At 44.9% G+C, this 22,846-nt stretch overlaps 1 protein-coding gene and 1 pseudogene across 1 annotated transcript; both read left to right on the top strand.

The window, feature by feature from the left end:
* The first annotated feature begins 1,293 nt into the window (after positions 1-1,293).
* Positions 1,294-3,082, top strand: RPS26 (ribosomal protein S26). Its single transcript, XM_072842797.1, has 4 exons — positions 1,294-1,629; positions 1,766-1,943; positions 2,556-2,686; positions 2,973-3,082. Exons 1-4 carry the CDS (start codon positions 1,627-1,629, stop codon positions 3,006-3,008), a joined length of 348 nt encoding a protein of 115 aa, XP_072698898.1. The 5' UTR covers positions 1,294-1,626; the 3' UTR covers positions 3,009-3,082.
* A 78-nt stretch (positions 3,083-3,160) lies between these two features.
* On the top strand, positions 3,161-16,321 carry LOC140600492 (translation initiation factor eIF2B subunit delta-like; annotated as a pseudogene).
* The last annotated feature ends 6,525 nt before the right edge of the window (positions 16,322-22,846 follow it).

Raw genomic sequence — 22,846 nt, forward strand, 5'->3', positions numbered from 1 at the left:
TATTCATTTAATTGTAGAAACCACTCACGGGCAGCCCGGGTGGCGCAGCGGTTTGGCCCTGCCTGCCGCCCAGGGCATGATCCTGGAGACCCGGGGTCGAGTCCCACATTGGGCTCCCTGCATGGCGCCTGCTTCTCCCTCTGTCCGTGTCTCTGCCTCTCTCTCTGTGTGTCTCTCATGAATAAATAAAATCTTAAAAAAAATTTAAAAAAAGGAAAGTAGGTCTCAATCACAGGCCAGACTCGAATGGTAAAATCACTTCAGTGGGGCTTGATCAACATTCATTAAAATAAAGTAGAAAATAGAGGATGCCTGGGTGGCTCAGTGGTCGAGCGTCTGCCTTCAGTCCAGGACATATCCTGGGGGTCCTGGGATGGAGTCCCACATCCCTGCAGGGAGCCTGCTTCTCCCTCTGACTATGTCTCTGCCTCTCTCTCAGTCTGCATCTCTCATGAATAAATAAATATTAAAAATAAAATAAAATTAATAAAATCCTTAAAAAGTGAAGTAGAAAATAGAACATACCATTGCACCTTATGTCCTAAGGGCCAGTACTATTTCATGAAGTTTGTATTTCAGTTTTGTACATTTGTGTATTTTTTTTTCATTTGTGTATGTATCGAGGACCAATGTCAAAATCTATTTATACTATGGATCGGAATCAACATCACTGAAATTCCTGTCCAGGCTATAAACCCCCCACCCCCACCTGCACCCGCACCCGCACCCCCGCACCCTCCCCCACCCCACCCCCACCCCCGTTCTCTGTTAGGCAGAGGGCAGCGCAGAGCCGTGGAGCCAGGACACCTCTACTAACTCTGTGACTTTCAGCACCCTCAGCTTTTCAATCTTTGCAGATTGAATGACAGTAACAAGCAACAATAACAAACCTACTTCATAGGCTTGTCGAAGCTAAAATGAGTGAATACTATAAAGCGCTGACTATGGTCTCCGGCGTTATGCTAACAGGATCCAGGGACTTTAAAAAAAATAAGTTTTTAAGTGACTAAGACACAGTCCTAACATGCATGTGTCCACGGCCCTTCGTGGGGTTTTGTCCACACTGGAAGGAGGAATCAACAAAATGTTTTGTTTCCCGCAGGTCTTTTTGTCTCCCCCATAGACCAAGGGACCAGGTCGCTGAGACGCGCCGATAGCGCCCCCAGCCGGCGCAGCGCCGCCCGCCGCGACTGAGGCTCCCGGCCCCGCCCCGCCCCCGCCCCCGCCCCCGGCCCCGCCCCCGGCCCCGGCCCCGCCCCCGCCGCCGAGGCGACCCGCGGGCCTGCGCCGGCCACTTCCGCGCTCAGCGTCGCAAACGCCGGGTGCTCGGCAGGCGCGGAACTACTTCCGGGGCGGGGACCGTCGCGCCGGCTGGGGCCGTATGACCCTAATTTTCTTCCGCCAGCCGACTAAATAGTCCCGGGGTCCTTGCTGTCACGGACAACCAAGCCTGAGACACACCTTCCTCCGGGGCCATCCCGGCGTAAACGCGGGACGAGGAGGAGCCCCGGGCAGGGCGGCCGGCCCTCGGCGGCGCGGCCCCGGGGCGGCCTGCGGGACGCGGAGGGATCTCGGGCTATATAAAGGCGCGAGGCCGGCGCTGCTCCCTCTCGGTCGGCGCCCAGGATGGTGAGTGGCGGTGCGTCCGGCGGCCAGCGGGCTCTGGGGCGGGGGCGCACCGAGCCCGTGGGGGGTCCGGCGGCCCCGTGGCCGGCAGGGCTGAGGCGAGCGCCCGCTTTGTGATGCCACCTCCGTTCTTTCGCAGACGAAGAAGAGAAGGAACAATGGCCGTGCCAAGAAGGGCCGCGGCCACGTGCAGCCCATTCGCTGCACCAACTGCGCCCGCTGTGTGCCCAAGGACAAAGCCATTAAGAAGTTCGTTATTCGGAACATCGTGGAGGCCGCCGCCGTCAGGGACATTTCCGAAGCGAGTGTCTTCGACGGTGAGTGCGCTCCTGGCGCGGCGCGTTCCGCCCGCGAGCCGCGGGGTAGAAGCGGCCTCGGACGACCGTGCAGCCCTTGGGGCGTGGGTCGGGCCACCTGGTCAGAGGAGACTCCGGAAGCCCCACGCACAGCTGTTGTGTGTCGGCGTTGGGGGACCTGGCCAGGGGTCTGGTAAGCGTGGCCATCTTCCTGGGTCACGACCGCTGAGTATCCGTTGTGAAAATGCGGTCTAAGTCTGAGGAAGAACGTCCCCGCGGTGGAGGTTACGCTCGTCCGGTCGGGGCTGATCTTCGGGCCGAGGAGTCGTCTGTGGGTTTCGTCATTTCTTTCTCTCAAGACGGATCCCGTTTTCTTGGGCGAGGGGAAGGGGCCCGGGAGGAGGCCTTAGGGCTGGTGCCGCTGCTGAAGGGACCGGAGTGCGGCTTCACTGCGTGTGGCCTGTGGCGACGAGAACAGGGTTAGCGGGCTGTCCACCTGTGAAAACGCCCCCGTGTTCCGTGATCAGAAGCCATAGTTGCCTAGGGAGGGGAACTTGGCCCCCCTGCCCGAGGGAACGGGCGCGGCGCGGCTACGTGCTGCCGCCGTTACTCCTCTCCCTTTCTGTCCCTTAGCCTACGTGCTTCCCAAGCTGTACGTGAAGCTCCATTACTGCGTGAGTTGTGCCATTCACAGCAAGGTAGTCCGGAATCGCTCTCGTGAAGCGCGGAAGGACCGAACACCCCCGCCCCGATTTAGACCCGCGGTAAGTAGCTTTAAAACAGACCCGGAAGCCAGAGGGGTGATGGACAGGAGATAGAGGAGGACCCGAGGAGTAGAAAGTCAAGGCCGAGGGAGGGAGGGAGGCGGACTCCTAGCTAAAACGTTTGCTTGGCGACTCTCCTAAAGAGGAGCTATTAGAATTTGTTCCAGGTGGAGTGACGTGGCTCATTGGCATTGACCGATTATCTGTGCATGTATAGTCCAAAGGCATTGGGGGGCAGTCCAGTTCTTTCGTTACCGTTTTTAAACGTACTGTTCTGTTTTTTCAGGGAGCCGCCCCACGACCTCCACCGAAGCCCATGTAAGCAGCTGAGTCCTTAACGACTGAAGAAAAAGTGTTCTCCGGGAAAAAAATAAATGGCGATTATACTTTATATAACCTGTTGAGTGTATGTGTTGTCGGAGTGGGGTGTCCTGGGGACTGTAATTTTAACATTCAAGCGTTATGTTGAGCGTTATGCGAGTGCGTTATGGAGTGCCACGTAGTCTATTCATGAGGGAGGAAGTTTATAAGTAAAACCTTAACTTGGATTTCTTTTGCATTTGTATTCTTGGCCTCCCCAACTTGTTACCTGGGGGAGAGGGTTCAGCAAGGTACTTGTGAGTGTTAGATTAATGCCACCTTGCTAGTGGATTAGGTTGATGTATTAAAAGGAGTAAGGAGCTAGGAGGATCAGGAAAAACTTGAAGAACACCTCGGGAAATGATTTCTGGAATGAGGTGTGCCTACCCCTGGTGGGGAACACAAGACTTTAACAGGAAGTACGTGACTTAGCTTTTAAGGGGATCTGTATTCAGAGCCTTAATTTCATAAATTAACCTACCTGGAATTGGTCGGCTGCTAAACTCTCTTTTGGACAATTTGCATCTTTTAGTGGCATGTTTGGAATAAATATGTTTAGGTACCAGGGGTATTGCTAGAAACTTGAGATAGTCCCAAAAGAGGAAAGAATTTCCACACAAAGTATGGAGGAAAGCTGTATCTTATTTCATGTGTGACAATGATTTGTTTTTTTCTAAGGTTCAGAAATTAGTTACTAGCTAGGAATATACATGTTTGAGAAATCCATTTGGAAATGGATTGATAATGACTTGTTTTGCCTGTGAAGTTCCATGATTATCCACCCCCAACCCCCCTCCAAACTAAATTAAGCCTGTAGCTTGGAAGTTTGAGTTAAAGTAACACTTAAGGGGTACTTGGGTGGCTTGGTCAGTTCAACATAGACTCTTGGTTCAGAGTCCTGGAATCCAGGGAATCTGCTTCCCCCCCCCCCCCCCTGTTTCTCCACTGTGAGTGTACTCTTTCTCCAAAATCTTTTTTTTTTTTCTTAAAGATATTTCAGGGACACCTGGGTGGCTCAGCCTTTGGCCCAGGGTGTGATCCTGGAGTCCCTGGATCGGGTCCCACGTTGGGCTCCCTGCATGGAGTCTGCTTTTCCCTCTGCCTTTGTCTCCGCCTCTCTCCTCTCTTGTTTCTCATGAATAAATAAAATATTTTTTTAAAAATTACTCATAAGAGGCAGAGAAGAGACATAGGCAGAGGGAGAAGCAGGCTCCATGCACCGGGAGCCCAACGTGGGACTTGATCTGGGCAGGATCACACCCTGGGCTGAAGGTGGTGCTAAACCTCTGAGCCACCCGGGCTGCCCAAATCTTTTTTTTTTTTTAAAGAAAGAGCTTTAAAATAAATAAATAAATAAAATAAAGAGCGAGCTTTTATGGGATCCCTGGGTGGCGCAGCGGTTCGACCCGGGATCGAATCCCACGTCGGGCTCCTGGTGCATGGAGCCTGCTTCTCCCTCTGCCTATGTCTCTGCCTCTCTCTCTGTGTGACTATCATTTAAAAAAAAAAAAAAAAAAAGCTTTTATTTCGAGAGAGTGAGCACAAGTTGGGGGGGGAGGGGGGGAACCAGACTCTCCACTGAGCAGAGAGCCTGACAAGGGGGCTCAGTCCCACGACCCTGAAGTCCTGATGTAAGGAGAAGGTAGACCTTTGACTGAGCCACCCAGCTGCCCCTCTCTAAAATCTTTTAAAAATAAAATAGGGGCGCCTGGGTGGTTCAGTTAAGACTGCCTTCAGCTCACATCCTAATCCTGGTCCTGGGATGGAGCTCCATGTCAGGTTCCCTGTTGATCAGGGAGTCTGCTTCTCCCTCTGCCTGCCACTCCCCCTGCTTGTACTCTTTCTCCCTGTGTCAAAATCTTTAAATAAAATGGGGACACCTGGGTGGCTCAGTGGTTGAGCCTCTCTGCCATAGGCTCAAGGTATGATCCTGGGAATGAGCCCCCACAGGGAGCCTCCTTTTCTCTCTGCCTATGTCTCTGCTCCTCTCCCTCTGTGTCTCATGAATAAATAAAATCTTTAAAAGTAAATAAGATACACATTTCAGTGGGAGAGGGGCCCTGCGTGGCTCAGTAGGGGTATTGGTTTTGGCTTACATCATGATTGAGGGTCATCCGATGGAATTCCCCCCTTAGTGGGGAGTCGGCTTGTCCCTTCTTCCTGTATTCCTTCCCCCATCCCCACATGCTTGCTCCCTTGCTCACTGGCTCTCTTAAAATCTTAAAATGCATCCTTCAATGGGAAATGGGAAACATGTTTTGCGACTATTCAAAGGAATATGATAAGGAGAAGGGGTAGATTATTTCAGAGCATAAACGTAGCTCTGTTAATGGAACTAACAACAACAACAACAACAAAAATAACCCAGAAACTACTCATTCCACGTGCTCACAGCCAATTTACCAATGTGCATGTTGAAACCACTGTGGCAAATCCTGGATTTGTCAGAACACAACGTAGGTAAGAGTGTCTCCATCATTTGGGGAGGAAGGTCCACAAGACGTCTCCTTCATTCCTCTCTGCTGTAATGACCCCTTTATACCAGGGGTAAACACTGGATGGAACAAAAAGGTCTGAAGTAAAAATGAGTGCTAAACCTGATTCTCTGGCAGCCCTGCTGGCGCCGCGGTTTAGCGCCGCGCCTGCAGCCCGGGGTGTGATCCTGGGGACCCTGGATCGAGTCCCATGTCAGGTTCTCTGCATGGAGCCTGCTTCCCCTCTACCTGTGCCTCTGCCCCACCCCACCCCTCTGTGTCTCTATGAATAAATAAATAAAATCTTAAAAAATAATAATAATAAAAATAAATAAACCTGATTCTCTTTTTTTTTTTTTAATTTTTTTTTATTTATTATTTATGATAGTCACACGGAGAGAGAGGGAGAGAGAGAGGCAGAGACACAGGCAGAGGGAGAAGCAGGCTCCATGCACCGGGAGCCCGACATGGGATTCGATCCCGGGTCTCCAGGATCGTGCCCTGGGCCAAAGGCAGGCGCCAAACCGCTGCGCCACCCAGGGATCCCTAAACCTGATTCTCAAATCCCAGTTTGATCAATAAAACCAGAACCAGATTCCTTTTTTTTTTTTTTTTTTTTTTAATGATAGTCACAGAGAGAGAGAGAGAGAGAGGCAGAGACATAGGCAGAGGGAGAAGCAGGCTCCATGCACCGGGAGCCCAACGTGGGATTCGATCCCGGGTCTCCAGGATCGCGCCCTGGGCCAAAGGCAGGCGCCAAACCGCTGCGCCACCCAGGGATCCCCAGAACCAGATTCAAGTGGTAAATCCAACCATGTAACGTTTTATTTTTAAGTAACCTCTACATCCAACATGGAACTTGAACACAACTCCCCAAGATCAGGAGTCACATGCTTTCCTGATTTGTGCTTTTTTTTGTTGTCGAGAGGCAGGACAAAGCAGGCTCCCCACTGAGTGGCTCTATCCCAGAACCTAATGACTTGAGCCAAGTCAGCTACATAACCAACGGAGCCACCCAGGTGCCTCAGGTTGGTGCGTTAAAAAATGTGATCCTGGGGATCCCTGGGTGGCGCAGCGGTTTGGCGCCTGCCTTTGGCCCAGGGCGCGATCCTGGAGACCCCGGATCGAATCCCGCGTCGGGCTCCCGGTGCATGGAGCCTGCTTCTCCCTCTGCCTGTGTCTCTGCCTCTCTCTCTCTCTCTATGTGACTATCATAAATAAATAAAATTTAAAAAAAAAAAAAATGTGATCCTGGACTACCTGGCTGGCTCAGTTGAAGTGTGCAAGTCTTGGTCTTGGGGCTGTAAATTCTATCCCACATTGGGTGTAGAAATTACTTAAAGTCTTAAAAATAAAAAATGTGATCCTATCTCCAGGGATCATACATTCCAGAGCCTAACACAACTTAAGAACTGGTTGAGCAATTTCTCTACTTGCAGATAATCCCAAATTCGTTGAGATTTTGGAGTGCCAGAGATGACTGACCAGATTTTCATGCTTCAGGCTTTAAAGTAGTCCCACTCTACCTCCCAACCCAACACCCGTTGCAAATAATTCAAACCTTGCCTTGTCCTATGGGCAACCAGGACATTGTTTCCATCTAGGGAAAAGCCACATATTATGCCATCAGAAGTGGCCCACAAATCAGCTTGAGGTTCTCTAGCTGTCTGGACAGTAAAATGAACAGCCTACTCTAAGCTATTGTGGGCTGAAGTTCTAGTAGTTGATCACAAAAAAGGTGGTATAGACAATTGAGTCCCCATTTCCCACTCCCACCCAGTTTGAGTGAACTTTAGTAGGTGAGAAGTTAGTTGCCATTTCAGCACCTCCCTAACTTTCTGAAGTGTCCTCCAGTTTCAAGTATAAAGTATTCAAGCCAGCTAGAGGTCTCTGGGCTAATCCAGTCTTTGGTCCAATGTCTACCTTTGAGGTATTTGGATTTGAAGTCATTGTCCCTGTGGTAATCAGGATTCACTGATGTCCTGGACCACCCTTTGCCTCAACCCCAAATCCTGTACCTTGTTTTATTTTTGCTTACTTTTCTATAACTTAGCAAGTAGAAGGACAAAATTATTGTCTATCACACTATTTAAGTTAATACCCTTCTTTATATGTTTATTCTTTTAGTCAGTATTAGGTATAGAGGGGTGTTCGCTTCATATGCATTAATAAGCCGATAGGCTTGTCAAAAGCTGAGCCAGTAGATGAAAGAACAGGCTAGAATCTAGATTCATTCATTTATTCAATAAATATTAACTTGCCAATGTGCTTGGCACTTAGTTTCTCAGTCCAAGTCCCCCATTAAACAGCTGTCTGGATAAGAACCTAGTGGACTCAGATATACATCTCACCTCTGATAATTCTAGTATGTGACCTTAGGTGAGTTACTTAACCTCTCTAATTTTCTTTCCTTTTCTCTTTCTTCCTTTCTTTTTCTTTTATAAAAGATTTTATTTATTTACTCATGAGAGGCACAGAGACAGAGAGGCAGAGGGAGAAGCAGGCTCCATGCAGGGAGCCCCATGCGGGACTCAATCCTGGGTCTCCAGGATCACGCCCTGGACTGAAGGCAGCACTAAACCGCTGAGCCACCTGAGCTGCCCTCTTTCTTTCTTTTTAAATATTTTATTTATTTATTTATTCATGAGAGACATAGAGAGGGAGAGGCAGAGACACAGGCAGAGGGAGAAGCAGGCTCCACGCAGGGAGCCCCGATGTGGGACTGGATCCCGGGTCCCCAGGATCACACCCTAAACTGAAGGCTCAACCGCTGAACCACCCCGGCATCCTTTCTCTCTTTCTCTCTCTTTCTCTCCCCTCCCTCCCTTCCATTTTTTGTTATCCCTTATTTTTTTAAAGTGGTGTTTGTTTGTTTATTTTATTTTATTTTTTTAATTTATTTTTTATTGGTGTTCAATTTACCAACATACAAAATAACCCCCAGTGCCCGTCACCCATTCACTCCCACCCCCCGCCCTCCTCCCCTTCCACCACTCCTAGTTCGTTTCCCAGAGTTAGGAGTCTTTACGTTCTGTCTCCCTTTCTGATATTTCCCACACATTTCTTCTCCCTTCCCTTATATTCCCTTTCACTATTATTTATATTCCCCAAATGAATGAGAACATATAATGTTTGTCCTTCACCGACTGACTTACTTCATTCAGCATAATACCCTCCAGTTCCATCCACGTTGAAGCAAATGGTGGGTATTTGTCGTTTCTAATGGCTGAGGAATATTCCATTGTATACATAGACCACATCGTCTTTATCCATCATCTTTCGATGGACACCGAGGCTCCTTCCACAGTTTGGCTATTGTGGCCATTGCTGCTATAAACATCGGGGTGCAGGTGTCCCGGCGTTTCATTGCATCTGTATCTTTGGGGTAAATCCCCAACAGTGCAATTGCTGGGTCGTAGGGAAGGTCCAATTTTAACTCTTTGAGGAACCTCCACACAGTTTTCCAGAGTGGCTGCACCAGTTTGTTTTTTTTAATTCATTCATGAGATACACAGAGAGAGGCAGAGACACAGGCAGAGAGGGAGAAGCAGGCTGAGCCACCCAGGTGTCCCCTCCCTCTCCTCTCGCCTTGTTAGGCTTGAATTTATAATCCTGAGATCAAGTTACATGCTGTCCAACTTGAGCTAGCCAGGCACCCCCTCTCTTAAATTTTCTAATCTTTAGGTTATCTTTCCAATTTCATAGTATTTTTGTGAGGTTTAAGTGGTATGAAACAATCATTTATTCAAGAAATATTTATTGCTTACCAACAATGTGCCAGCCATTTCTAAATACTGAAGATGTTAGCAGTGACCAAGATAAAAATACATAGAGCTTACGTTTTAAAATGGAGGAACAACGTGAGGGTGATTTGGTGTGAGGAAGGACTAGTTTGTTTGTTTGTTTGTTTGTTTTTTAAGATTTTATTTATTTATTCATGAGAGACAGAGAGAGAGAGAGAGAGAGAGAGAGAGAGAGGCTTAAGCACAGGCAGGGGGAGAAGCAGGCTCCATGAAGGGAGCCCGACGTGGGACTCGATCCGGGCCCCGGGATCACGCCCTGGGTTGAAGGTGGTGCTAAACCGCTGAGCCATCTGGGCTGCCCCCGAAGGATTAGTTTTATATAAGTTTTATGTGGAGTGGCCTTATGTCTATAAGGTTGATAGATAACATTTGATCAGAAACTGAAGAAAGCGGGCAGCCCGCGTGGCTCAGCAGTTTAGCGCCATCTTCAGCCCAGGGCATGATCCTGGCGTCCCAGGATTGAGTCCCATATCGGGCTTCCTGCATGGAGCCTGCTTCTCCCTCTGCCTGTGTCTGTCTGCCCCTCTCTCTGTGTCTCTCATGAATAAATAAATAAAATCTTAAAAAAAAAAAAAAAACTCTTAAAGAAACTAAAGAAAATGAAAGAGCAAGCTGTTTGGATAAGTGGGGAAAAGCTTCCTAGCAGAGAGAATAGCAAGTGCAAATGGACTCAGGAATGACATGTTACAGAAAAAGAAAGGCGGTCTGGCTAAATTCAAGTGAGTTAGGGGAAAGTGGTTCAGATCTACAGTCGTTTATATGAAATCTTTAAGACTTTACTTGCTTTAGAATTGATTTTGACCAAAAAAATTTGATTTTGGGGACGCCTGGGTGGCTCAACAGTTTGGCACCTGCCTTCGGCTCAGGGCGTGATCCTGGAGTCCTGTGATCGAGTCCCATATCGGGCTCCCTGCATGGAGCCTGCTTCTCTTTCTGCCTATGTCTCTGTGAGAAAGAGGCAGAGACATAGGCAGGGGGGAGAAGCAGGCTCCATGCAGGAAGCCCCATACGGGACTTGATCCCAGAACTCCAAGATCATGCCCTGAGCCAAAGGTAGATGCTCAACCTCTGAGCCACCCAGGGATCCCCTAGAGCATATACTTTTTAATATAACATCCTCAGAGGGATCTGGAGCAGCACCCAGGATTAAAACACATTACTATATCCGCAGTAAAATAGAATAGTCATGTAAATTACTCAGCATGAGTTTCATGTCAGGTTTTATTATCATATGAGTTCCAAAAATCTTGGGTTTTAGAGCTGTTTTGATTTGTCAACTTCAGATAAGAGATTGTGTACCTACCTGTCGTACACAAAGTTAGATCATATGGGGCCTTGAAGGCCCTGACTGGCTCTGGACTTTACTCAAAATGTGATGGTAAACAATGAGATGCCACTTCACACCCACTAGGATGACTATAACAAAAAAATAAATTCTGGACAAGGTGTGCCAAAGTTGGCACACTACTGGTGGGAATGTGAAATGGTATACTTTGAGACATAGTCCTCAAAAAGTTACAGTTAGGGATCCCTGGGTGGCGCAGCGGTTTAGCGCCTGCCTTTAGCCCAGGGCGTGATCCTGGAGACCCGGGATCGAATCCCACGTCGGGCTCCCTGCATGGAGCCTGCTTCTCCCTCTGCCTGTGTCTCTGCCTCTCTCTCTCTCTGTGTGACTATCATGAATAAATAAATAAAATCTTTAAAAAAAAAAAAAAAAGTTACAGTTAACCATCCAGTTCCCAGCTATTCCACTTCTAGGTGTATACTCAAGAGAACTGGAAATATATATTCACAAAAAAACCTTGTACATGAATGTTCATAGCAGCATAATTACTAGTCAAAAAGTAGAAACAACCAAAATGTTCATTAACTGCTGAATTGGATAAATAGAATATGGTATATTCATACAAAGGAACATATTTGACCATAAAAAGAAATGGAGTGCTGCTATATGCTACACTGATGAACCTTGAAAACATGCTAAGTAAAAGAAGCTAATCATAAAAGACCACATGTTGTATGATTCTATTTACATGAAATGCCCAGAATAGGCAAATTTATAGAGACAGAAAGTAGAGTAGTGATTACCTAGGGATAGGGAGGTTAGAGGAGAGGGGATTGACTGTTAAATGTATGGACTTTCTTTTAGGGGTAATGAAAATATTCTTTTTTTAAAGATTTTATTTATTTATTCATGAAAGACAGAGAGAGAGAGGCAGAGACACAGGCAGAAGGAGAATCAGGCTCCATGCAGGGAGGCCGATGCCAGACTCAATACCAGGTCCCCAGGATCAGGCCCTGGGCTGAAGGTGGCGCTAAACCACTGAGCCACCCGAGCTGAGCTGCCCTACATAAACTTTTAAATCAAAGAAAGTAGTTGAGGTGCCTGAGTAGTGCAGTCGGTTAAATGTCCAACTCTTGGTTTTGGCTCAGGTTGTGATCTCCGGGTCATGAGATCAAGCCCCACGTCAGGCTCCACACTCAGTTTCTTTAAGATTCTCTCTCCCTCTGCCCTCCCCAAGGTGCTCTCTGTCTCAATCTACCTTTTTAAAAAGATTTTATTTACTTATTCATGAGAGTCACAGAGAGGGAAAGACAGAGGCAGGCAGAGAAGCAGGCTCCCTATAGAGAGCCAGATGCGTGACTGGATCCTCAGAGCCTGGGATCATACCCGAGCCGAAGGTAGATGCTCAACCACTGAGCCACCCAGGCGTCCCTGTCTCTCAAAAATAAATCAATACATTAAAAAAAAAAGTTTATCACTTTTTTATCACCAAAATTATTTGTATCACCAAACTTATTTTTATCACCAAAAATGATACCACCCAAAGTCATCCTACATATGTCCTTTGAAAATGTCTCGAACTGTAAGCTTGTAAGATCAGGGACAATGTCTTTTTTTTTAGGGACAATGTCTATATGGTCAGTTATATTACCTGACATACAGCAGATGCTCAGCATTTGTAGATAACTAAGTATGCTGGGCTTATTGAAAAGTCAGGGATGAATGAAACAATCTCCTTTGTGTGAATAAGAATCACCTCTGCCAACTGAATAAAATTCATTCCTAATCCCACCTCCAAAAAGCAGGATTCAAAGATCTTGAGGTTATAGGGCACCTGGCTGGCTCAGTTGGTAGAGCATGTGACTCTTTATCTTAGAGGTCCTAAGTTCCGGCCCCATGTTGGGGGTAGAGTTTACCTAAAACAATAACAAAACCTTGAGAGTATTTTGGGAATCTGCATTTTAGTAACATCCCAAGTGAATCTGATACAAGGGGTCTACAGAGTATACTTTGGAAAATATTAAAGAATTGTTCTAGAAAAGAAAAAAAATGCATGATTGGTTTGCTCTAGTTTGGGAATACAAATATGGAAATTAGGGTGTTACTTCAGTCATGATTGATTGGTGGATGGAGGAGCCCAAGATCAGTTGGGAGAAAGGGGAAGCCAAAAAAGAACTGATTAGAAAAAATAATGGTGGCTGAGGGACTGAGGGTGTTGAGCAAGAGGTCAAGATCAGAAGGCATAGGGGAAGTGGTAAAACATATAATGAAATAATTAAGACATACAACAAATGTATATATATCCACCTCCTAGCTTAAGAAAGAAAGGGTTACCTGTAGAGTTGGATCTGTCCGTGAATTCCCCACTGATTGCATTCCACTCTCTTTCTCCAAGTGGTAACCACTACACTAAAGTTGGCATTCATCTTTCACATGAATTTCTTTTTCTTTTTCCTTTTTTTAAAGATTTATTTATTTATTCATGAGAGACAGAGAGAGAGAGAGGCAGAGACATAGGCAGAGGGAGAAGCAGGCTCCCCGCAGGGACTCGGGATCATGCCCTGAGCTGAAGGCAGATGCTCAACCACTGAGCCACCCAGGCATCCCATCTCATGAATTTCTTTGTACTGATACTATATATGTATAAATTCCCCATTTTACGTCCAAGCAAAAATGTTAAGTAGACAATTGGATATATAAAGGTTTGGAGTTTAAGGGAAAGAATCCTGGGTTGGAAATAAAAACTTGGGTATCATAATTTTACAATTTTTTTAAAGATGTATTTATTTATTCATGATAGACATAGAGAGAGAGAGGCAGAGACACAACATAGGAGGAGGGAGAAGCAGGCTCCATGCCCGGAGCCCGTCTCGGGACTCCATCCCGGGCTTCCAGGATCACACCCTGGGCCAAAGGCAGGCGCTAAACCACTGAGCCACCCAGGGATCCCCTACAATTGGTTTTTAATTCACGATACTGGGTGAGGTCGGCTAGGAAGGGAATATATAGATAGGCAGAGGGAGACTGATTCCTATATACTTCAAAGTTTAGTAATCAGGAAGATGAGGAAAAACCAGCAAAAGACACAAAAGGAAAGGCCAATGAGGTAGGAAGAAAACCAGGATATGATGAGGGTCCTAGAAGTCAAGTGAAGAATATGTTGCAGGGAGGAGCATGTGATCATCTGTGCCACGTCTTGTCTCTCTTGAGTAGTTAAGTAAAATCTTAACATAATAATAATAAATAAAATGGAAACTACAGAGGGTTTTCAGCTACTGATCAAGTGTCCTTTGGGGAGAGCCAGGTTTCCTTTAGAGCACATGGTGAAAGGAATCTTGAAGTCGGGGATTTTACTGATGATGAACTCTGACTTCAGAGGACTGTGAAAGAGTCAAACAATCAAAAAACCAAAGAGAAAAAAAAAAAACGAGAGAAGTCTTTTTTTTTTTTTTTTTTTTTTTTTTTGAGAGAGAGAGAGAGAAAGCGTGCTAACATTCAAGCTGGGGGCGGGGTGTATCAGCCAGAGGGAGTGGGAGAGAACCTTAAGCGGACTCCACACTCAGCACAGAGCCTGATGTGGGGCTCAGTCTCACAACCCTGAGATGATGACCTGAGCCAAAATCAAGAGTTGGATGCTCAGGATGCTTGGGTGGCTCAGCGGTTGAGTATCTGTCTTTGGCTCAGGGCATGATCTCAGAGTCCTGGGATCGAGTCCCGCCTCAGTTTCCCCACAGGGAGCCTGCTTCTCCCTCTTCCTGTGTCTCTGCCTCTTTCTCTGTGTGTGTCTCTCATAAATAAATAAATAAAATCTTAAAAAAAAAGAGTTGGTTGCTCAACTGACTGAGCCACCCATGTACCCCCAAAGAGATATTCTAAGGATACATACTTTTCTACAGAATAAAGCATTACCCAGTCTACCTGGATCCAGGCTGTCTGGATTAAAATTGGGTTAAAGACAATGTCAGGGGCAGGAAGCCAGTTTCAGTACTAAAGGGTGATCTAGAGGCAGCCTAGTGCAGTGGTTAGGAGTTCAACTTTGGAATCTGACAGACCTGAGTATGAATCCTTTTTTTCCTGTACTTTGTGACTCGGGGCAAAGTACTTACTCTCTCTGAACTTCCATACCTTTATTTAAAAACTGGGGCAGGGGGATGCCTGGGTGGCTCAGTGGTTTAGTGCCTGCCTTTGGCCCAGGGTGTGATCCTGGAGTCCCGGGATCGAGTCCCACGTCAGGCTCCCTGCATGGAGCCTGCTTCTCCCTCTCCCTCTGCCTCTGCCTCTGCCTCTCTCTCTCTCTCATGAATAAATAAATAAATAATATTAAAAAAGAGTAAAAGTATATTTTTAAAAAATAATAAATAAATAAAAATAAATAAAAAATTAAAACTCGGGCAGCCCCGGTGGCTCAGCACTTTAGCGCCGCCTTCAGCCCAGCGCCTGATCCTGGAGACGGGGGATCGAGTCCGGCATCGGGCTCCCTGCATGGAGCCTGCCTCTCCCTCTGCCTGTGTCTCTGCCCCTCTCTCTGTGTCTCTCATGAATAAATAAATAAAACCTAAAAAAAAACAAAAACAAAAACAAAAAAACCCAAGGAGATCACGGGTGTGAGCAGCTCCAAGTGAGAAGAGGAGGCCACGTCAGAACTTCAGGCAGCCATTGATCAATATGTGCAAGAGAAGATTGTGCTTGCAGCTCAGGCAATTTCTGCTTTGCTTGTAAGATGATCAATAATGGAGATGTGATCCTGGTATTTGGATCCTCATCTGGTATCACGAATCTTTCAGGAGGCTTGGGCTAAGGGTCAGCAGTTTTGGTGGCAGTGGTAGACAGCCGGCCATGGCTGGAGGGAAGGCACACACTACATTCTCTGGTCTGTGCTGGGGTCCCGGCCTCCTACCTGCTGATTCTTGCAGCCTCCTGTGTGTTCCCAGAGGTTCCTTTCTTTTTTCTTTTTAAAGATTGGATTTATTTTTTCATGAGAGACAAACAGAGAGAGGCAGAGACATAGGCAGAGGGAGAAGCAGGCTCCATGCAGGACTCAATCCTGGGACTCCAGGATCATGACCTGAGCTGAAGGCAGACGCTCAACCACTGAGCCACCCACGTGCCCCTCTCCCAGAGGTTTCTTTTTTTTTTTTTTTTTAAAGATTTTATTTATTTATTCATGATAGTCACACAGAGGGAGACAGAGAGGCAGAGACACAGGCAGAGGGAGAAGCAGGCTCCATGCACCGGGAGCCCGACGTGGGATTCGATCCCGGGTCTCCAGGATCATGCCCCGGGCCAAAGGCAGGCGCCAAACCGCTGCGCCACCCAGGGATCCCTCCCAGAGGTTTCTAAGGTGCTACTGGGAGCTCATGCACTCCTGGCCAATGGGTCCGTAATGTCATGTTTAGGGACAGCACAGCTGGCACTAGTGGCAGCAGCCCATAATATGCCAGTGCTGGTCTGCTGTGAAGCAGGCAAGTTCTGTGAGTGTGTGCAGACTGATGCTTTTGTCTCTAATGAGCTAGATGAGCCCGAGGATCTGCTTTGTGAGCGGGGAGAGCACATGGCCCTGGCTAACAGGCAAAACCACCTGTTTCTACAGTTGTTAAATCTAGTCTATGACGTGACCCCCCTGGAACTGATGGATCTGGTGATCACAGAGCTGGGGATGATTCATTTTAGTTCTGTACCTGTTGTTCTATGAGTCAAGAGTAGCATCCAGTGAGGGAACCCAGTCAATAAATGACATACACTCTGCAAAAAAATAAAAATAAAAAATAAAGGGTAGCCTCATTCTCATGACCCAAAGATCATAACCTAAGCCAAAATCAAGAGTCAGAGGCTCAACCGACTGAGCCACCCTGGCACCTTGAGCATGTGACTTTTGATCTTAGGGTTATGAGTACAAGCCCTTCATTGAGTAGAGAGACTGCTAAAAATAAATAAACTTTTTTTAAAAAGGTGTAGTAGTTAGGGGGTAACCTGCTGGCTCAGTCGGTAAAGCACATGACTCTTGATCTCAGGGTTGTAAGTTTAAGCACCATGTTGGGTGTAGAGGTTACTTATAAATGAAATCTTTGAAGATTTTAATTATTTATTTATTTGAGAGAGAACGAGAGAGCTGGGGAGAGTCAGAGGGAGAGGGAGGGGGACAAGCAGATTGAGCACTGATTACAGGGCTCACCCTCATGACACTGGGATCGTGGTCTGAACCTACATCAAGAGTTGGGAGCTCAAAAAAAAAAAAAAAGAGAGAGTAGGGAGCTCAATAGATGGAGCCATCCAGATGCCCTTAAAAATAAAATCTTAAAAAAAAATTGTAGTAGTTACACTTCACAGGACTATTTCATTATTTAAATGAAATAATATATGCAAGAGACTTTGCATAGAACCTGCTAGGAAATGTAATCTTACAAATGGGAGTAGTTATTTTTCCTGGCCCAGTCTTCAGCTTTATTATGTCTTAAGAACTCAGTTTTTTTTTTTAAAGATTTTATTTATTTACTCATGAGAGACGCAAAGAGAGAGAGAGAGAGAGAGGGAGAGGGAGAGAAGCAGAGACACAGGCAGAGGAAGAAGCAGGCTCCATGCAGGGATCCTGACGTCCTGAGGATCAGGCCCTTGGCTGAAGGTGACGCTAAACCACTGAGCCACCCGGGCTGCCCCCCAAAACTAAGTTTTTAAAATTGTTTTCTTGAGGATAATTGATATACAAAAAAACTGTGTTTAAAATATATAATTTAAAAAGTTTTGATATATAAAACCATCACCATACTCAAAATAATGAACATATAGATCATCCCAAAAATTGCCTCTTGCTTCTTTATAATCTCACCATCCTGTCACCCCTATGCCCCTCCCAAGGCAACCACTAATCTGCTTTTTGTCACCATAAATCAGTTTTTATTTTTCTAGAATTTTACATAAAGTCGTACAAGATATGCTTTTTTTAAATCTTGCCTTTTTTCACTCAGCATAATTATTTTGAGATTCATCATTATTGCATGATTGCTTTTTATTGCTGAGTAGGATTTCATTGTATAGATGTACCACAGTTTGTTTATCCAGTCATCTGTTGATGGGCATTTGTGTTTTTCTAGTTTTTGGCTATTATAAAGCTGCTATAAACATTTTTGTACAAAATCTGTGTAGACATATGCTTTTGTTTCTCTTGGGTAAATACCTAAGAATAGAATCACTGGCTGAATGAGTCACACTGTAAGTATATACTTAACTTTTAAAGAAACTGTCAAAAAATTTTAAAAAAAAGATCCTGCCAAATTGTTATCCAAAATGATTTTACTATTTTACATTCCTCTTAGCAGAGTATGAGAGTTCTAGTTTCTTCACATCCTCTCTAACACTTGGTTGTTTTTAAAATTTTAGCCATTCTGATAGGTATATAGTGTAGCTGATAACATGAGATCGCTCTTTGGTGAATCAGAAACTGCACCAGGTTGAGTTGTCCCACCAAGAAAACTTTTATTTGTAGCAAATAAGCAAATCATGGGAATGGCTTTCAAAACCAGGACTCCCCAAGAAAGGGTGAATGGGTTCCTTTTGTTTAGGGTTAGTATGAATATTTAGATAGGGAAACCTTGTCTATATAGTGGCAGGCGTATAGTCATGCATGTGCCTTAAGGAAACATGCCTATACATACATTGTATGTTATATAAATGAGGCTGAGGCTACTCCTTGGACAGAGTTTAGTATTATAAAGAGGTGAAGGTAATTGTAGGTCATTCCAGAGGTCACTCCATGGTCCATCTGCCCATGCAGATGATTTAACTCTAAAGGTCTGGGTGGTCTGGGACTAGGAGATCTTCTCAGGACAGTCCCCAGGGTAAAGGGTGAGGCAGTAGGGATGGGGTTTCAGGTTTCATTTGTCTTGAGTTAAGAAGAAAGCAGGAAAGAAGAACTTAGGGAAAAATGTAGGACAAAGGTTGTCTAGTATAAGCAGGTGATCAGTAAAGGCCTGGTCATGGGGTCGAACTGGTGACAAAAATGCTGTCTCATTATGATGCTAATTCCTTTTTCCATAATAACTAATAATGTTGAGCATTTTTTCAGGTGCTTATTTGCCAGAGGTATATCTTTTTGATGAAACGTCTGTTCAAATATTTGCCCATGTTTTTAAAATTAATTTGCTTACTTTTATTGAGTTTATTTATTTATGTTTTAAGTAATCTCTACACCCAACAATGAGGGTCAAACTTACAACCTAGAGATCAAGAGTTGCATCCTCCACTGACTGAGCCAGCCAGGTGCCCCTTTATTGAGTTTTGAGAGTTCTTTATTCTTTTCTTTTTAATAAGGTTTTATTGAAAGAGTTTTGTTTTGTTTTTGAGAGTTCTTTATTCTGAATGCGAGTAATTTCTTAGATATGTGATCTGCATATTTTTTCTTCCAGTTTGTGACTTATCCTTTCAATCTCTTAATGGTGTCTACTGAAAGCAAATGTTAGTAATTTTGTTGAAATCAAATGTCTTTTTCGTTAATAGATGATGCTTTTGATATTGAACCTAGGATAGTTTCCTTATTCAAGGTTACTGAGTTCTTCTCCTGAAAGTTTATAGTTTTAGGTCTGTGATGCACTTTAATTTTTATATCTAGTATGAAATATGGATCAAAATTATTTTCCTTTTCTTTTTTGCATATAGATTTCCAATTGTTCCAGCACCCATTTGTCAAAAAAACTATCCTTTCTGTATTGAATTGTCTTTGCACTTTTGTCAAACATCAATTAACTATTTGTGAGACTTATTTCTAGACTTTATTCTGTTCCATTGATCTATTTGTCTATTTTTATACCAATATCATTATCTTGATCACTGTAGCTTTAAGTCTGGAAGTCAGTAGGACAAGCTGCCAATTTTGTTACTCTGGCACTTTCTAAAAAAATAGTCTGAGATTTTTTGGGGGATTGCATTCAATGTATCAATTTGGAGAGAATATGATGTCTTAAAGATATTGAATCTTTCCACCAATGAATGCAGTATAGCTCTCCATTTAGTTAGGTTTTCTTTAATTTCTCCCAGCAATATTTTGTAGGAAATCTCAATTTTGAAAGCTTACTCAGTGTCAATCTAGCCATACACTCTGGGTCAGAAATCTAGCCAAATCATTGAAATCACTAATGTCTGGTTAAAATCTTAAATTTTACTGTCTATATTACATTGAGCAAAATATTTAACCTTCTGATACTCTAGTGTCCTAATCTGTAAAATGTGAATAATATGGGATACCTGGGTGGCTCAGCGTTTGAGTGACTTCCTTCGGCCCAGGATGTGACCCTGGGGTCCTGGAATCGAGTCCCACATCTGGCTCCCTGCATGGAGCCTGCTTCTCTCTCTGCCTATGTCTCTGCCTCTCTCTCTCTCTCTCTCTCTGTATGTCTCTCATGAATAAATGAAATCTCTAAAAAAAATAAAAATAAAAAAAATGTGAATAATACTAGTAAATTCCTAATGGTGTTTCGAAGATTAAATGAGGGAGTATGAGGGTGCCTGGCTGGCTCAGTCAGTAGAATGTTTGACTTTTAATCTTGGGGTCATGAGTTCAACCCCCACATTGAGCCTAGAGCTTACTTTAAAAAAAAAAAAAAAGGTAATATGTACAGGCACTTAGTATAGTAACTGGGACTCAGTAAGTACACAATGAGTGTTACCTATCATTAGTATTTGCTAGGCACTTTACGATAATTATCTCATTTACAGCTCAATTCCTAAGACACCTCTCCTTTTAGATCCAATCTTTGATGATACATTCCTAGCATTTCAAACATTACCTTTATTTATCATTTATTTATTTATTCATTTCCCAAATATTCCCTTAAATAAAGGAGCCTCCTCTTTACACTAAACAAAATCTACTGGTTTAACTGCCACTGAAGCTAAAGACTCACTGCTCTTTCACTGTATCTATTGATTTTCCATCACTAGATCAGAGATTTTATTTTTCTATTTTCCACTATTCTTTTTTTTTTAAAGATTTTATTTATTTATCCATGAGAGACACAGAGAGAGAGGCAGAGACACAGGCAGAGGGAGAAGCAGGCTCCATGCAGGGAGCCTGATGCGTGACTCGATCCCAGGACCCCAGGATAAACAACCTAAGCCAAAGGCCGTCACTCAACCACTGAACCACCCAGGTGTCCCCCTTTTTTTTTTTTTTTTAAGATTTTATTTATTTGAGGGCGCCTAGGTGGCTCAGTCGAATAAGCATCTGCCTTCGGGGTGCTGGGGTCTAGCACCAGCATCAGGCTCCCTGCTCAGCAGGGAGTCTGCTTCTCCCTGTCCTGTTGCCCCTTCCCCTGTTGTGCTCTCAGGCTCTCTCTCTCCCTTCCAAATATGTAAAATATTTTATTTATTTGAGAGAGAGCATAGTGGGGGGAAGGGCAAAGGGAGAGGGACAAGCAGGCACCCCACCCAACAGGCCCATCCCAGCACCCCATGATCACCACCTGAGCCAAAGTCAATTGCTCAACCACCTGAGCCACCCACATGCCCCTTTTTCCCATTACCCTTATAAAATTTAGTAAAATTACAAAATACAGTGAAACTATGGTTTTCCATTTTTTATGTGGGCAGAATCCTTTATTCAAGTGAGCATCTCTCAGAAGCTTACTGTGTAACTGGTTAAAGTTTGCTTCTGCTGTAGCAGGATGTATACGTGTCTATGAGGCGCTCAGGCCCTTCTCCGCTTCCCTTTCTAGCCCTCCACCCAAAAAAGCCCCTGAAGCACCTCCTGGGCTCCAGGAGCACAGTGAGAAAAACAGTGAAAAAAAATAAGGAAAGAAGGAAGGAAAGAAGGGAGGGAAAGAAGGGAGGAAAAGAAGGGAGGGAGGGAGAGGGAGGGAGGGAGGGAGGGAGGGAGGGAGGGAGGGACGAAGGAAAGAAAGACACTTAAATGCTATAATTGCATAACAGCTCCAAAAGCAAAGAAGGCAATACTACAGAAAGCAAACTGTTACCTGTTTTAGGAAGCATCTTCATATGATTATGTGATGGGAATAATTCCTCTGCTGGTGTTAGAAAGGAGGTTCAGGTGCAAATATATAATGTGTAAAAGCACTAGTGTGGAGAACTGGGCACAGAAGAGCTAAGGACCCCTATGTTATCCATGAGAACGCCCCTGGGGACAGAGGCTTAGAATTCTCCTGCCCAGATCCTTTGAGGACTTTCCTTCCTGGCTCCTCTGTTCCACTGGCATGCTACCCTCAGCATCTTTATGTCCCAATTCTTGCCTAGTCTAAATGTACCCCGCCTTCTGTATGAAGGTCATGGTTTTCTGGTTGCTTCCCCATTTCTATATCTTTAAACACAGCTAAGTTGCGACCCCCAGATTTTTTTTTTTTTTTAGATTTTATTTATTTATTCACAAGAAACACAGAGAGAGAGGCAGAGACACAGGCAGAGGGAGAAGCAGGCTCCATGCACCGGGAGCCCGACGTGGGATTCGATCCCGGGTCTCCAGGATCTCGCCCTGGGCCAAAGGCAGGCGCCAAACCGCTGCGCCACCCAGGGATCCCGATAAGTTCATTATCTTGATTGCGATGATGGTTTCAAATATGTATGTCAGAGTTTAACAACTTACACACTTGCACTTTTGTGTATGTCAGGTATACCTCAATAACGCTGTTAAAAATAGCAATGAACTAAAACCAAATCAAATGTTTATTTAAAAGTAAATCAGTGGCAGCCCGGGTGGCCCAGTGGTTTAGCGCCCTCTTCAGCACAGGGCCTGATCCTGGAGACCCAGTATCGAGTCCCACATCGGGCTCCCTGCAGGGACATGGGACTCCCTCTCTGTGCCTGTGTCTTCTCCCCCTGCCTGTGTCTGTGCCTCTCTGTGTCTCTCATGAATAAATAAATAAAATATTTTTTTAAAGTAAATCATTATTAAAAAAATAAATAATTAATTAATAAATTATTCTCTTATTTTTTTTAATATTTATTTATTTGAGAGAAGAGAGCACAAGCAGCAGGAAGGGCAGAAGGAGAAGCAGGCTGCCCACTGAACAGGGAATCCCTCCTGGGACTCAATGCCAAGACCCAGGAAATTATGGCCCAAGCTGAAGGCAAATGCTTAACTGACTGAGCCACTCAGGTGCCCACCTGCACTCTTATTTATTTTTAAGATTTTTATTTATTTATTCATGAGAGATAGAGAGAGTGAGAGAGACACACACACACACACAGAGAGGCAGAGACACAGGCAGAGGGAGAAGCAGGCTCCATGCAGGGAGCC

The sequence above is a fragment of the Canis lupus genome, chromosome 11 (genome assembly GCF_048164855.1).
Source record: "Canis lupus baileyi chromosome 11, mCanLup2.hap1, whole genome shotgun sequence".
NCBI classification, from domain to species: domain Eukaryota; kingdom Metazoa; phylum Chordata; class Mammalia; order Carnivora; family Canidae; genus Canis; species Canis lupus.

What these genes read in the sequence shown, in the direction of transcription:
- RPS26 (XM_072842797.1), top strand. An exon ending in CGAAGCGAGTGTCTTCGACG is followed by an intron (nt 1,944 to 2,555) that starts GTGAGTGCGCTC and finishes TCTGTCCCTTAG; the next exon opens with CCTACGTGCTTCCCAAGCTG. An exon ending in CGCCCCGATTTAGACCCGCG is followed by an intron (nt 2,687 to 2,972) that starts GTAAGTAGCTTT and finishes CTGTTTTTTCAG; the next exon opens with GGAGCCGCCCCACGACCTCC.